General features: G+C 43.8%; 1 protein-coding gene across 5 annotated transcripts in view; it reads right to left on the reverse strand.

Annotated features, from left to right (window-relative positions):
• RPS6KA2 (ribosomal protein S6 kinase A2) overlaps window positions 1-16,940 on the reverse strand; it is a 440,283-nt gene that overhangs the window by 115,500 nt on the left and 307,843 nt on the right. For all 5 annotated transcript variants that reach the window (XM_023223586.2, XM_023223589.2, XM_023223591.2 and 2 more), the window contains one exon: window positions 1,261-1,377. In XM_023223586.2, the coding sequence (XP_023079354.1) occupies window positions 1,261-1,377 (117 nt within the window). The remainder of the gene's footprint in view (window positions 1-1,260; window positions 1,378-16,940) is intronic.

Here is a 16,940-nt window from a genome sequence, read left to right on the forward strand (position 1 = left end):
GCCATACGAACTAGCCATATTAAAGAGAAACTTTTTTAGGCCCAAAATATTGCTGGTAATTTCCTATGGTTTAATCGAGCATATTTTGTGTATACATCATATAAACACACGTTCCTTCCACATTACCATGTAGAAAAGAGAAAGAGAAAAGAAAAAGATATTCTGCATTACAAGCATGACAAAAATAAATTTTGCAAACAATCCAGTTCATGCGGTCTGTAGGATTACCCAGAACACTAACGTACTATTCATTCTACACTTAAATTAACAGGAGCCACATGCATTTTGGCACAAAGTCATGTGAAGAATGCAAAGATTTGGTAAATGTCTACATACCACACAAAAATAGTTACTTTAAAGAGCCAGGGCTGTTCTGCTTACATGTAAGGAACGGTTGGCTTCACGGTTTATTTCAGGCCCTTATGTTCTAGAAATCAAGTTGTCAGAGGCTATATATTTCTAACAGCTAACCCAAGGAGGCAGAGAAATTAGCATTGTGCTGGAGTAAGTCACACGTCATTGTAATTGAAGAGCGTTATTGACATATTGCTGTACGTGGATGTGGCATTAAATGAAGAGTTAACTATTTCTCATTTCCTGAAAGAAATTAGCTTTTATTGCTGCAATTTGAAGGTGGAAAAAAAGGAAATGAACAATTCCACTGCACAAGTACATCTTAGGCAATGGCTGGGTGGGATTCGTGCTCTATTTACTCCATGGAACAACTGTATAAAGTAGGTTTTATCCTCTCCATTTAGTGGGTGGGGAGGCTGAGGCTTCATGAGGCAATCACGCAGGGTGAGGAGGGCAGCAGGCTGCAGACCTCAGCCTTCCTGGCTCCTGTGCCCAATCCAGAGGAATTGATTCTTTTCTTTTTCTTTTTTTTTTCTTCTTCTTCTCTTATTTTTTCTTTCTCTGGAGAAAACAGCTGTTACAATGCACTTTCAAAGATACACTGGCTCAGGTCAATAACCCTCCTCACCTTGGTGATGATTTACCAAGAGCCAATGCTCTTGGTAAAGAGGCAGCAAATGGGCATGTGATGGCTCTAGCAGTACATGTCCTCGCTTGGCACGGCCCAGCCCTGTGCCACTGGAATTCTGGCTGTGCAAAGTGAGGCCCTGGTTCTGACCTGTCCAGGTTCCCATGATCACAGCCCTGCAGGTGAGGACTGCCTGCAATTTTCATCCAGAGGGGCTCTGTCCAGGTGTCCTTTGTGTTCAGGAATGAGACTCAAGAGCCAGCCAGGGCTGAACTTACCTTTCCATAGGATCCTTGTCCTAAAACCTTCAGCAGCTCAAACTGGGAAGGGTCTGCCTTCTCAAAGCCCTCCTTCACATGATGGCTGATGTCAATCTCCTTCACAATGCCTTCCTCCTGCAAGAGAGCAGCACGGGTGAGAAATACACTGCAAGGAGTTCCTCTGAGTTGCTCACAGTTCCCCCCTTCCCTGACTTTACCATGAGCTGGGTCTGTTACAGATTTTAGAACTGGTGTTTAAAAGTGGAGACATCATTTAGTTTTTTTATTTTATTTTTATTTTTTAAGATGGAGTCTCCTCTCTGTCTCCCAGGCTGGAGTATAGTGGCTCGATCTCGGCTCACTGCAACCTCCACCTCCCAGGTTCAAGCGATTCTCTTGCCTCAGCCTCCCGAGTAGCTGGACTACAGGCGCCCGCCACCACGCCCAGCTAATTTTTGTATTTTTAGTAGAGACAAGGTTTCACCATGTTGGCCAGGATGGTCTCGATCTCCTGACATCGTGATCCACCTGCCTCGGCCTCCCAAAGTGCTGGGGTTACAGGTGTGAGCCACCACGCCCGGCCCGTTTAGTTTTATGGAATCACCTTGGTGACATGTGCGTTATTGTGTGCACCCCGTGGGCCTTCACAGTTTCTTTTCTCCATGGACTTTTGTCATTTGGTCTTACCAGGACCTCAGAAAAATCTAAAGGTACTCTCAAAGAAATCAATTTCTGGGCAGAAGTTCTGGCACGATGAATATAGCAAGTACGGAACAAAATGACACCAAAAGGACACTGATGGGTTCCTAGATGGAGAAGTGGTCTGGAAAATGCAGACAGCTTGTTTTCCTTCTCCTTCTGATTCACACTATCCCTGGTATGTTTGTCAAAGCTAATGCAAAGAACATGTCATTGCCATCCTATAGGTTGTATTTCAGAAGAAACAGTCAGGTAAGATTTTCCACCAGCCCAGAAAGCAAGATTTCCCTGTAGGAGAAAGAGTCTATAAGTGAAAACACTGACAGAAAACACTACAAATTTTCATCACAGAGCTTCCTGTCCCCAGAGTCACATGACTTCCCTTGTAAAGGGGTAGGCCATCTGCCCAAGTGCCAGGCCCTGGAAATGGAACACTGGAAAGGAGGTGTTTCTCCCAACATGAGACATTCGAGCCCAACTGTTCCTTGAATTTCTCTCTGTATTTCTCTGAGATTTCCATTCCACTATCTGTACATTCGTACATCCCTTTCTACAGTTTTACCACAGGATGAGGGGCTAAAAAGCTTCAGAAACTGCTGGCGAAAACGCATATCCAAAAACAGCGACCAGGAATTGTATGCACAGTGTGCTCTGGGAACCAGGGGCCTCTCATTCATCATTGCTTCTTTTCATTAAGAAACTGTGAAGTGGAGATTTTCTCCTGAGACTCGGATTACACATTAATAGCTGGAAGTGACAGAGGTGGGTTTCTCATCAAGGACTGACCTTGAAGCCAAGTGCTTCCACCCTCTGTTTTAGTCTCAGAGTGAAGACTTTCAAATGAAATCACAATAGCAATAACTTACATGACAATGTTTGAAAAATTCAGTTTCTCAAAACAGTTACTTATAAATCTTGCTATATTACCTCCATGTTACAAATACAGGCACATATAAAAGCAGATGAGGTGTCTGAGCCGTGGAAACTCGCAGCGGATTAGAGGCCTACGCAGGTATCTATGGCTTTTCCATTCTCACAGTTAAAGAAAACACTTCCGTCTCCATATCGTCAAAGATTATTTGCTATTTTTGTAAAAACGGTGGTTTTTTTTTGTTTGGGAAAACAATGAGTATAGCCAGAATTGACTCTGTTTAATCCATCCTGAGGTTCATACGAGTGCAGTTGGAAGATGCAGAATTACAATTTTGTTGCTTCATAATTACTTCTTGAATGAGTAAGTAAAAATGCTAGAGGCACAGCTCAGCCAATGGGCATTATATTTAGATGCTAATTTGTGAGCGAACATCACATTTTAAGCCTTTCTTCCCTTCGTAGCACAGGCTTACTAGAATTGCAGGACCATACTAGCCACTGGAGACTGTGCAGCTTTCGTGGTGAAATCTCCTGGTTTATGGAAAGGGACATAAAAACGAGACCCTCAGGGATCCACATGTGTCACTGCCTGTGAGAACCACTACCGTCCACATGGCTGCTGGAGACGGCTTCCTGCACAGAAAACAAAGCCAGGAGACCAAATTCAAAAAAATTCACCATAGAAACATACATGCTATCTTTTCCTGTCATTGACCTACTAAAGGAAGAAAGAAATTGCAGACGATTTGTCATTTAAAGAACAACAAAATACTCCTCTTCTGTTACTAAAACACTTTCCTCACAATGTGTCTGTTAACATCCTCTACCTATAGGACTAGCATGCACTTGAGTCATCCAAACCCCAGCCTCCCTCCCAAAATAGCTCCCATCATGCAGCTGTGTTAAGGCGACGCCCACACTATGAAAAAAGGAATCACCCCCAAAGCACATCTTTCTGTGACTTCATGTTGGTAATGTAAGCATGGCGACGGCGGCACTGCAGAACAGAAAGTAAAATTCAACGCTGCCCAGAGGTGTGGGGCAGGGGAGGCACGAGCTGGCTAGGGAGGCTTCGCGCTGCAGCCACCACCCTTTCCTGGGGCACGTTTCCCAGCCCTTGTGTATGTTTCCTAAAGATTTCCATTCCTTCCTTTTTCTTCAGCAGCTCTTTGTGGAGGGTCTGAGGCCCACAGCTGTGGTGAATGAGCTCATGCAGTCCCAGGGGTCCTGGCCCCCTTCACTGCCTTTGTGGGACACGCCTTTGTGGGACTGGGCTCTGCGGCAAGAGTGACGGCATCCAGGCCACCATGCTGCCAGGCCATGGACGCGGGCACCTCGGGATTCCCATGAGTGTCCCCCTGCTCCCAGTCAGCCCGCTTTTTAGGCTGGCTTCACGCCTTCCTAAGCACACCCAACTGCCATCCCCTGTTGCCTCCCGCCTCCCGGTCCACGCCACACCCCCATCTCCACAGCAGAAGTTCGCCTTCTTGAGTCATTTCTTTAACGTTTTGAATCAAAGCCTTCAACGCAGATATCTCATAACATTTCAAATTTTGTGCAGATTCTTGCTGTCAAAGTATTTAGAGCAAATGTACCTGAAGTACGTACATAATTTCATCTCCTAAAATGACATAAAAAACTCCAGTTTTCTTCCCTGATAATATTGCAATACAGTTAATTTCTCATTTCAAATCAGTAAGGTTTTTAACAGCAAAGCATCTGAAGTGTCAATGGAAAAAAATCCCCAAGAATATCACCTTTTAGACTTCAGAGTTCTGCCTTCGCAGTGACATTTTAGCTTGAACTTGCCTGAGGATGCTTAACTTTCTTTTTCACTTTCCCCAAAACCAAAACAAAACAAATCAAAACAAGATCTGGTGTTCCATGGACTTGGCGCGCACTCGGGTCTGCGTGAACAGGAAACAGCCAGATGAAGCCCCAGCACCATAGGCCTGGGCACTGCTGATGGCGACCGTCTCTGGACAGTCCTGGTTTCTGGATCCCTTCGTGACAACTGCCCTAAGGGACAACTAGCATGAAAATGTTACTCACATTTCATTTTGAAATATGTGTCTTTTCTGTTTTACAAGGCAGGTAATTGTACCTAGCACTTGAGGAGGATTGGCATGCAATCCCTTAGGAAGATCAAGTCTGTTCCTGAATCCGCTGTATCCATGGCAGGAGCATGTGGTTTCCAGCACAGCTCCTGTAAAACGGTATTTTTAAAGCTAACTTGAGAGCTTTGGGAGGGGGAGCTGGGACTGTGATCAGGTGCTAGCTCCATAAGCAACGATTCCAAATATTTTGTAACGTGAGAAAGAAAAACTAGAGGTATAAACTGTTTAAATGATGTTTGAATGTGATAAATCGTGACAAGGAATTTTTAAAATTCCTGCAGAGCTGCACTCAAAATTCCAATGACTGCAAGGAAGTCCCGGGCAGGTATTTCAGCAGCTGATGGGAGCGGCTGGGAAGCGGGAGCTACAGGGAGAAAGACGAGAGAGGTCGGCCACTGTGGCCCTGCATGCCTCTCTCTGGGTCAAAGTCACCTTCTTGGTTCATTTCCTCTGTTCTGAATCATTTGCTCTTCATGTCATTGAAGGGATAATATTTATAAAATGTACAAATTAAAAGTTGTGGAATATTAATAAGGACATAGGAAACAAAATAGGCAAGGGTTCACGTTATTTCCAAAAAAGGACAGAGGTCATTCTAGAAATCACGGATTCACGTGTAGGATATTAATTTCCAGAATAATAACAGAATATATTATTACACAGGTGGTTTTATGAAAATGTAGAAAAGAACAAGGAAAGCACCTTATCTCCAACTCACAGGTGCCATCAAACCAGCACTGTTCTGCTGCTGATGGCGTGAACAGATGAGCAGGTGGACAAGAGTCTGGCTTTGAGGGCAGCATTGGTGGAGTCCCTCCTGAATCCCAGGTGACAAAGAGGCTGGCATCATATAAAGGCTTAAAGACAGAGCACCGCATCGCAAGTCATTCTCTCAAGGCACAAAAGCTAGACACACTTGCCCAGGAACAGTATCGTGTCCTGGACGTTCTGAACATATGAATGTTGTATGTTGCCCACCTGCTTCAGAATCACCCCAAAGAACTTGTTAAAATGCAGATTCCAGGTCCTGGGCAAGGCCTCCTGGGTCTGGAATCTCTGAACTTGGCTTCACCTAGAATCTGACTTTCATTGTCTCACCAAAGGCACCCTTCTCAAGTCATCCAAATCTTACCCGTTGCTAAATCCAGTGACCAAATTTCCATCCTCCATACCACTGGGCATGGCTGTTCACCTCCTCTTGCTTGAAACACTCCCTTCACCCGGATTCCAGTACATCCTTCTCCCCTAGGTTAGCTCCCACCTACCCCTCTTTCTGTGTCTGCCAAGGTCACCTTTCCCCCGGGCGCAGTCCCTGGCCTTTTGTCTCCATGTCGTTATTGGAACCTCGTCCTGTCTCAGGGCTTTACATACCATGTAAATAAACACTGACAACTCTCAAATCTCAATCTCCAGCAGGGGCTGCTCCCAGAGGTCCAGTTCTAGAGGCCCATCACAGGCAACTGTCCTGAGTGTGTGCACACATGTGTACCTGTGGAATGCACATACGTGAGTGCGTATGTGAGATAGACAGGTCTTGTTCTGGCTTTTTCTTATGTTGGGATGGAGCTCCTTAAAGTCCCAGCTTTATGCAGGCAGTGGGGCAAGAGGTCTGCCTGGGACCCGCCCTGGGATTTGTCACCAATTCCCCTGCCCTGTGAGGCTGTGAACAGCCAAGCTCCGGTTCACCAGGTTGTCACCTGGCCTCCCGGAGAAAGCTGGCTTTATCTGTCTCCTTCTCGGGTTCCCTGCTCTAACACAGGGTTTGGCCTCTGTGTATTCCTTACTCACTTCCCAGCTCACTCACACTTTTAAATATTCTTAAAGGGGTACTTGATCCAGGACTTTCAGTCGTGTTTCGCATGAGGGCTCGCCACACCTAGTCTACCATGCCGCTAGAATGGAAGTTCAGGAATGCTTTTAAAGGGAGAGAAGATTCACTAAATGGCTTTTTAGCCTCTTCCGGAAAGGAAAGACAGCAGCACACTTGCTGACAAGAGTGGAGGGGAGTCTGTGCAGGAACAGTCCCCGGAGAGTGAGCGCCATCTGCGGCACGACTGCTGATAGCTTGGGGGTCCTTGGCCTTTGGTTACCAGGAAAGCTGGCTGCACCAGTGAACACATGCCACCTATGACAAAAATCCTCCAGTAGGCCGTTTTTGTGATTACTAATATGAAATAAAAATAGCTAGACATTTGAACCACAGACTCTAAGAACCAGAAGGAATCTCCCATGTAGCAGGTTGGGCATCTTCCTATTCAAGGGATCAGAATTCAGATCATCTGAGGCCCAGGACCCAGGCTCCCAGCAATGCTGCTTCCATTCTGACCAGGGCCGAGGACATTTAGAGCAGTAACAGCTCGCGAATTCTGGGGCCTTCTCTGCTCTTTCAACTGCCCTTTCTGCGTCTCCGCAAATGTGTCCGCTTTTGCTGGTGTGAGCAAATGTGAAATGAAATGATGGGACCAGCTGCATCTGTCCAATCAATTCCTTAGGAAACCATTTCTACAAAAAGTTTCCCTTCCATTTCTAAAAAGCTAAATATAAGTGAGCCATTTAGTACAGCAGAACCAGTACCCTCAAGAATGGAAATGAGGCTGGTGACATGGGCGCCTGCTGGAATCTAGGTGCAACAAAGATGGCTTAATTTAAGAGGAATAAATCTGCCACAAAATCTTAGGAGGAAGGGAAGCAGGAGAAGGAAAGAGAAAGGAAAATACCGGATGCCATGTCAAGATCGCAGATAGAAGTGCTGAAATTTCAGGAGTGTGACCCTCTCTATTTGATAGAGGGCAGGCCTGCTCAGTGAGACAAGGTCTCCATTTCAACCCTGGTCATTTTCAGAGTTTGAACTGCGTCTATTCGATGCAATGCTCAAATGGATGCCACAGAATCCGCGGAGGGAAGGCAATGTGCAAGAACAGGGCTGAGTTCTGTGTTCTCGTCCACCCTAGAATATCGCTTTTTCTTTTTCTGACCAAAGAAAGTAATTTAGCATCCAACAGTAGTCACTGCAGTCACCGCACGCACAGTGACAATCCAGGAGTGGGCTGGCTGCTGGGGCTCCTTTCCTCTTCGGGGAGAACTCTCCGTTAAGCTACTCACTGAAGCTCCTTGGAACTGAGGCTGGGCTAATAATGTAAGGTTCCTAGAACACAGCAGCACTGAGTGGACAGAGATTATGGGAAGAAAGGAGGAGAAGCAGCAAAACCAGCCTTGGCATTTCTCTCCTTTCTTTTCTCTTTCTATTCAAACTTGCCTTTCTGCCTCCCTACCCCGTCCCTGTTCGCTTTAGTGACTGAGGAGAGAGGAACCTCCCCAGGACGCTTCCTCTCTGGTTTTAATTAAACCCTGCCACTCCGCCACTGTTTCTGCCTTCGCCTTCATTGCCTGTTGTTCCCGCGGATTATTTTGCCTTCCCTTCTTCTCAGCCCTCAGCCTCTGCTGGTATTTTTATAAATCACAGTCAATGCAAATTGGACTCTGAAAGCTGTGCTTATAAACGGTGACTGACAGATGGAGCGCCACTTTTGCAGGGGCCTCCTTCCCACAGAAAAGACGTGCAAAGAGTGGAGAGCCAGGGCTTCCTGCACACACGTGGGATCCCAGTCCTGACACCGGCCATTCTATGGGTGTGCTCTTTCTAATAAATCCTCCAATCCTTAACCTCCCTGGGAAACGTCAGTGTGAAGTTGTCACGGAAGCTTGGGGTGTTGGTGTCTGACATGGTGTTTTAGGTATATGGCTACATGACCCCTTCCACTTCATCTTGAAAATTATCCTCAATGATTTGCTTTATAAAGACTCATTACTAGCATCAGGGAATGAGACAGTAGCTACTGACTGACATGAGTGTATTAAGATGCACAGGAACGATCTCTGAGAAGCCTTACACTTGGGGCAGATGGAACACGCATGCAGGTTAGGTCAAGCCACAGTGTTTCCTCGTGGAACAGCTTTAGATGGGACCATATCCGGTCTGGGCAGTGGGATGAGTGCCTAAAGGGGCTGAATACATCTGTATTATTTAGCATGACTTTAAAATAATGCCAGGTAAAAACCCACAGAGGGTGACAGTGATACCAGGACGCACGCCTGGTGTGCACCAAATGGGACATTATTTATGCTAGTGTGTCACCCTGACTTGGAAAACTAATAAATTTTTTTTTGTCTCTGAGATATATAATATGAAACTGCACCAAGAGATGAAAGAAAACTGATAACACAGGATTTAAAATCACAAGTGGAAAAACCTACATCATAATAAACTACATCATCAGTATAACCAAGAAAACTATAGTCATATCCCAGTGAGACCTATGGGGATAAATTTCCTATTTCTTTAGCAGAAAAGGAAAAACAGAATCTCTACAAATATCATCTTCTCCCAGACTCAGTTATCTACATGTTTCCAATGTGATCTCCTCATTCTTTGTCAAAAGCAACATGTTGGTGAATGTTTGGTCAATACCTTTGCCAGAATAAGTTGCTGAAGGCTGCGATGTTTCCATTAGGCAGAATAAAAAGTGCTGAGTCAACTGGTATGGAAAGAAAAGGCACATCCCAAGAATGCCCAGTTGTTGGGAACTCTGAGCGCTTCTCACACTAAGTTAGTTTCTTTTCTTTTTCTTTTCTTTTCTTTTTTTTTTTTTTTTTTTTGAGACAGGGTCTTACTTTGTCGCCCAGACTGTAGTGCAGTGGCACGATCTTGGCTGACTGCAGCCTCGACCTCCTGGGCTCAAGTGATCCTTCCACCTCAGCCCTGCAAGTAGACAAAATTAGTTTCTTTTTCAAGTGTACTGAGGACAAACGCAAGGCTGTATTGATCAGACCATTCAGACACCCAGTAGAGGGATGCTTGCTGGGGTAAGAGAGGCCAGTGATGTGCATCCACCTCTCCAGCAGCTGAAATGGGAGTGTGCACAGGGCCAACTTACTCTACAGCACTGCAACACCACCGACTTAGAGGAAGGCAGTTTGGGCTCTGCAAGGAAAAGCTGCTTAAGTATGGATTTTTTAAAAACGGTCCACCAAATCCATGGCAATAGATATCACAACTGATGGGGTGATGGGGAAAGTCTCATCCCCAAAACGGTTCTGAAAGGTGGGCGGCTGAGTGCCTGCTCCCCGGCAGTGGTGCCGGCGGCCGACTCGTCATGCACGGTGTTTGTGATCTCGATGAGAGCCGGCAGAGCAAAATTGTTAGACTGCAAATCAGGATGAATTATTCAAATTGATAACATCTTGGCAAATGGAAATGATGTGCTAAAGGATCAGAAGAGGCCATTCTGGCGGGCAGAGTGATGGCGGCGGTTGCTTAACCCATGGCACGTGTGCAGCAGAAGGTCATGTTTTTGGAAAAACAATAATTGCGCCTTATATGGAAATTTATATTAATTGTGATAGAGAGTAGTCAGCTGCAATGCAGGAAAGGACTGCAAGAGGAACTGAGTCCATGTTTTAGAAAAAGAAGTTTCACTGTGAGTGGAAATGCACCTGTCCTATGGGGCAGACTGGCGGGCCCTGAACAGAAAGCCTGCTTCTATTCTGTACAAATTCCATGGTCGACCAATAGCATAACGTGCACACCTTCTGACACAGGGATCTCACTCCTCAGAATTCATCAAAAATATTTACACATAGCAAGCTGTAACATTATTTATAACAGTGAAGAAATAAGAAACAACTGAAACATCCAGCAAGTAGAGAAGAATAAGGAAAATGATGATCTATCCACCACATGAAAGTTTATGTAGGCTTTCAGAGTGGTTATGCTATTTCCCATTACTCCAAAAAGATGAAATACTTACATATGAAGTAACAAAACAAGTATAGTATCTGTGTGTCAAAAATTATGGAACACTATTGGAAGAAATCAAACACCTAAATAAATGGAGAGACATGCCATGTTGACAGCTCAGAAGAGCCAACATGGTAAAGATGTCAATTGTTCACAAATGCACCTGTAGGTATAACACAACCCCCATCAAAATCTGAGCAAGGATTTTTTTTTAAGTATAGATAAGTGTATTCTAAAATTTCATGGAAAAGCAAAAGACCTATCATAGCCAATTTTGAAAAACACCAAAGTGGGAGGAATCTCTCTACAGATGCTAAGGTTTGCTACATAGTTACAGTAATCAAGACAGTGTGCTATTGGTGAAGGGGCAGACACACAGATCAATGGAATGGAATAGAGGAGCTAGGAATAGAAGCATTCAAATACACCCAGCTGCTTTTGGAAAAGCAATTCAATGGAGGAAAGGCAGCCTTTTCGACAAATGATGCTGGAGCACTGGACATTCATAGGCAAAGAAAAAAAAAAAGACATTCGACCTAAATTCCATCCCTTATACAATAATTAACTGAAAATGAACCACAGACATAAATATAAAACATAAAGCTACAGAACTTTTAGAAGAAAACATAGGGGAAAATTGTCCAAACAGGGCTAGGGAAAAATTCTTGGACCATGATTCATCAAAGAAAAAAATGAAATCAAACTTCATCAAATTTAAAGCTTTTGTTTTGCAAAGACTCTGTGAAGGAGATGAAAAGACAAGCGATAGAGTGGGAGAAAATGTTTGTAAACCACACATCCAACAAAGGTTCTATATCTATAATATATAAGGAATTCTCCAAAGTCAACAGTAGAACAAAACAATCCATTAGAAAATGGGGAAGAGAGACAAGCATTCATTTCACCACTGAAGATACACAGATGACAAATAAGCACATGAGGATATACTCAACATCATTAGTCATTAGAGAAGTGGAGAGCCACAATAAAATATCAGTACATACCCCTCAGAATTGCTAAAATAAAAAAAAAAAATGGTGATAAACGTCAAACGCTGGGGAGGATGCAGAGAAACTGGACCTCGTACATTGCTGGTGTGAATACAAAATGTTCCAGCCACTGTAGAAAACAGTCTGGTTAGTGTCTTACAAAACAAAACATCCCAGCAAACGTACTCCAGGGCATTTATCTCAGAGAAATCAAAACTATGCTTACACAAAAACCTGTACTCAAATATTCATGGCAGCTTTATTTGTTATGCAAAAACTCGAACAGCCCAAATGGTCTTCAATGAATGAATGGCTCAACAAGCTGCAGTACATCACCTCATGAAATACTATGCACCAATGCAAAGGAATAAACTACTGTTAGTCACAAGTTTTATGAATCTCCAGAAAATTATGCTCAGTGAAAAAAAGGCAATCTCAAAGGATTATACAATGTATTATTCCATTTATGTAACATTTTTGAAATGCAAAATTATAGAGGTGAACAGTTTAGTGGTTGCAAGAGGTGAGGGATGGTTGGTGTCAGGGCGTGTGTGTGTGCACGTCCATAAAAGGGTACCATGAGGGATCTTTGTGGTGATGGGACAGTTCTATATCTTCAGGATGGTATTGCCACAAATCACACGTGATATATTTGCAGAGAACGCATATACACACACATGAGTACACGTAAAACTGGTAAAATATGAATAAGGTCTGTTGATTATACCAAATGTAAAATTCCTGGTTTTCATACTGCCTTGTGGTTGTACAAGGTGGAGCCCAGCTGAAGGACAAAGGACCTCTGCCACGTCTTTTGCAGCTTCCTGTGACTCTATAATCATTTAAAATTTTTAAAAATGGTAAAAAGTTATTTTTAAATCTATTTGGCAACATTGAAAGAGCTTTGTTATAATTTAAAGAAAGCAGAAAAATAAATGTCATGTACATGATGATTACCGTGACATTTTTACAAGGTAGGAAAAATATTTATGGAAAATGCATCAAGATATTAGAAGTGATAGTATTAGAAAATATAAATGATTAATTTTCTCCCCTTTGTTTTCTAAATTTCCTATACAGAAATAGAAAACTGGCCAAGTTTCTGTATAAGGACATTTAAAATGATAAACCATGTGACATTCCCTTTGTTTACTCACTGCTATCCTATCCAGCTGCATTGAACTATAATGGAAAGTTCAGGCAAAATTAACTGTGAGTTTTGAGAAGCAAATAAGATCAAACAACTTGCTGCAAGGGAAAAAAAATGGAAAACAATTTGGATATCATGTCTGGATCAAAGAATAAACTTACTAATTGGTAAAAAAGAAAGACTCAATATTTTTAAAGCTATTAACATTTTATATACTCAACACACAAGATTCCTCCTGTGCATCAACATGGAATTCCCAATCAGGGTGCAGATGGCGAACATGAACGCGTGCAATATGGACAGCAACATGCACTTCCCAGCACCACAGGCAGCCAGGGAGGCAGTTAATAGATTTTTTTCCTGGGAGGTGGGTGTATCTAGGGGTGGGTGGCAACAACTTACTGGAAACTGACAAAAGAACTTGTTTAAAAGTGAAATTAGGGCCAGGCGTGGTGGCTCACGCCTGTAATCCCAGCACTATGGGAGGCCAAGGCGGGTGGAATATGAGGTCAGGAGATCGAGACCATCCTGGCCAACATGGTGAAACCCCATCTCTACTAAAATACAAAAAATTAGCCGGGCACGGTGGCGGGTGCCTGTAGTCCCAGCTACTCGGGAGGCTGAGGCAGGGGAATCGCTTGAACCTGGGAGGCGGAGGTTGCAGTGAGCCGAGATCGCGCCACTGCACTCCAGCCTGGTGACAGAGCCGGACTCCATCTCAAAAAAGAAAAAAAAAAAAAAGAAAGTGAAATTAGGTACTACTCTCTGTAACACTAATTAGACAACTAAGTGTGATATATTTATTTCTTTTACATTAAGTAGTTTTCTAGATATAAATATGAAGGGTTCAATTTTTCTTTTCTTTCAAAGTCATTAGGATTAACTCAAGCAAAACCAGCGATGGTCCCTTTTGTAATGCGTGTGTGTGTCAGATACTCCCTTAATCTTTGAAGGAAGGTTCAATGTGAACGGTATTCTCCAGTGCATAAATGAGATACTTGGGGCGATGGACGAGAACTACTTCTGCAATACTCCCTGGTCCTAACTACTTTTTCAGTTTCCTGCTAAAAGTAGATCATTCCAGTTCTCCTGAGAGAGGTTTTCGAATGTGGCCAGTGGCGTTTCAGAAGATGTGTGGTATGTGGCAGCCCCTGCTGTGTGCGCTATTTCCTATCCTGACGATTCTCACAAATGGAAGCCATATGAAAAACAATCAACACTTCACAATTAGGTTCAAATGATTTCAGAGGGAATGTGCAGATCATGTCTTAGCAGTTTCCAAAACTGTTGAAAAGATGAAACTTTTGGACAAAAACCTCATACAAAGGAGTTCACTAAATGACGGTTCTTCTTTCTTTTCTTTTTAAACTAAGTTATTCTACGTTTTAAAAGATTATGAAGCATTTTGTTGAAAAAATATTAGATATGGCGCAAAGTTTTGAAATGGCCCCACCAGCCCACCGGGCGGCTGATCGCCCTCCATCCCTGAGCATGCAGAATGGTCAGAGCTAGAAGGACTTGGCACAACACAGTAACTCGAAAGGAATTAAGCTGAAATGCACACATGCAGTAGGTTTTGCCAATATGAGCTATAAATTACAGATTTCCAAACAGTCTTGGGCACAGATAGGGTATTTCAAGTGAGGTGACCAACCGAAGTAGTTTACACAGCACAACACCCTTTCAGACTGTCTTATGACACAACTTAATTCTATCAGCGTTTCCATTGTCATTCGCAAGCACCACAGACTGACAGGCTGAAGATCCACAGCTGGTGGATTTCATCTACCTAGAGATCCTTGTTACCCAGTGCTGCTCAAAACCAGGTCTCTGACCCCATAAACACTTACAGGGAAAATCAGGGGCTGTGCATGGATTAAATACGGTCTCAATTCTCAATTTCATGGATCTTTGACCCCTCACAGGACAGGCCACATTTTGTACTAACGTCTGCTTATCTCCTTCTACCTTGCAAAGTGTCTGTCACCATCTTTCCTCAGTCTTTGTTCAAGGAATCAATGAAAACTTGTGAAATGGTTTAGAGCAGTGCTTGGCGGTCCCCAGCAGGCCCTGCTCAAATGCTGGGCTGCAGAATCACCCCGTGGCATGGCCTCACCCACACGACGACAGCCAATCCCTCTGTGTGGTGAAAGACGTGGGCTTGAGAACTTTCTACACTCCAGAAGCCATTACTGGCACAATATATAAATGTTCAAGATCAAAATAAATTGTATTATAAAAAAAATTTTGTAATCTACCCTAGCTTGAGGTTTGGTAAAATGCCTTGGCCGCATCCCCCAATTGCAGGTGTCCTTTCTGCATCTGGACTGCACGCCTTGCCTGGGAGAGACTTCAGTGATGGAGGAGACAATCCCAAAAGGTTTCTGAAGCTCTCACAGTCACATACCAAAAAGTCCACTATTTACTTTAGAAAAAGTGATTCGGAAACTTGGTTAGGAAACCCATGCACTGAGGATGCCATTTCCAAAGTGCTGAGTAAAAAGTGTATCATTTCCTATGCACAAAGATGACCAGCTCTTTTTCAGTAGCATAGCAGGGATGGGCCGACAAGCCCGCTGATCCCTGGAGGCTAATGTGGGCTCTATCCTGGCAATGGCCACAGGTGCACAATGGCTCTCTACGGATTCTGCAGTCTAGCTTTGACATTGATCCACTAGGTTTTAGTGACAGCTTGACATCTGAATGGTTTATTATCATTAGCATACGAACACACACTTACATAATATCGCTGAATGTAAAATTCTCAAGGTAGGCTCAACTCAAACCCTGGAGGAAGCTTGTGTCTTAGCCACTGACTTATTTTTGGTTTTTGTTTTTATTTTTGAAACAGGGTGTCACTCTGTTGCCCAGGCTGGAGTGCAGTGGTGCAAACATAGCTCGCTGCATTTTTGACCTCCCTGGGCTCAAGGGATCCCCCCACGACAGCCTCCCGAGTAGCTGGGGCTACAGGTAAGTGGCACTATGCCTGGCTAATTTTTTTGTATTTTTTTGGTAGAGATTGTGGTCTCACTATGTTGCCCAGGCAGGTCTCAAACTCCTGAGCTCAAGCAATCTGCCCACCTCGGCCACCCAAATTGCTGGGGTTACAGGTGTGAGCCACCACGCCCATCCTCCACTTACTCATGTTTAGTCCCACTTTTTTTTTTCTTAAACTCCTTAATGCAAGAAAATGCTTCGAAAGAAACAGGAGTCATTTAAAAAAAAAACGGCACCCACTCGTGGTGTTCCCGAGTAGCACACTGCCTGGACAGAGTGGGAAGGACTCAGAAACAACTCGCTGACCCGCCCCCAGCCCTCTTTCTCTGCTGGCTCTGACGTGGGCCAGTGAGCCCTGACTCAATGCTCACATATTATCACACGTGCAGCTCATCCCAGTGTTAGATGATGCCATTGCTGAGCCAAAGACAGGGCACTGCTTTAAACAGACTTGGCTAATTCCTGCACCCATTACACACTGATACATTAAAAAAAGAAAGCCAGCCTACTATCATCTGTTTTCAAATGTTTCCAAATTGCTCTTCTTTCTCAGAATGACAGCTTTGGAACATTAGTGCAAACCCCCACTGAGATTTGCATCCGTATTCTTGGATCTTACTCAGAACTTAGCCCTGCTGAAAAATACACAGTTAGGTCAAAGTCTGTTCATGGGAAACTAGTATGCGTATCTCAGAAGGAGCTCTCACCTAAAGGCTACCCCAAGGCAGTGGCTGGAAACTGCACCAAGCCCTGTGTGTATATCTGTCTAGCTGTCTGTCCGGAGAAGAGTATTTGGAATTTTCTAGTGCGGTTCTTAGCGCTGCCATCACTGAAGCAACTGATGCAGTTCGTAAGTTCAACTTTCTGCTACTTCTTCCCACAGAGTGACATATTTTTCTCATTATACTTACAGCTTTTCAAATAATGATGACCTGAGAAGTGACTGCTACCCCTTTCCCAGAAGTAAAAGATCTGCAAAATTTTGCTTGTTCAAGAACATTTTAGCTTCTGTTTCAAGTCTTAAGACAAACATATTCCCAGACTGCCAGGACAGTTTTATGAAGCTGAATGCGATA

This window comes from Piliocolobus tephrosceles, chromosome 5 (assembly GCF_002776525.5).
Source record: "Piliocolobus tephrosceles isolate RC106 chromosome 5, ASM277652v3, whole genome shotgun sequence".
Classification (NCBI taxonomy): domain Eukaryota; kingdom Metazoa; phylum Chordata; class Mammalia; order Primates; family Cercopithecidae; genus Piliocolobus; species Piliocolobus tephrosceles.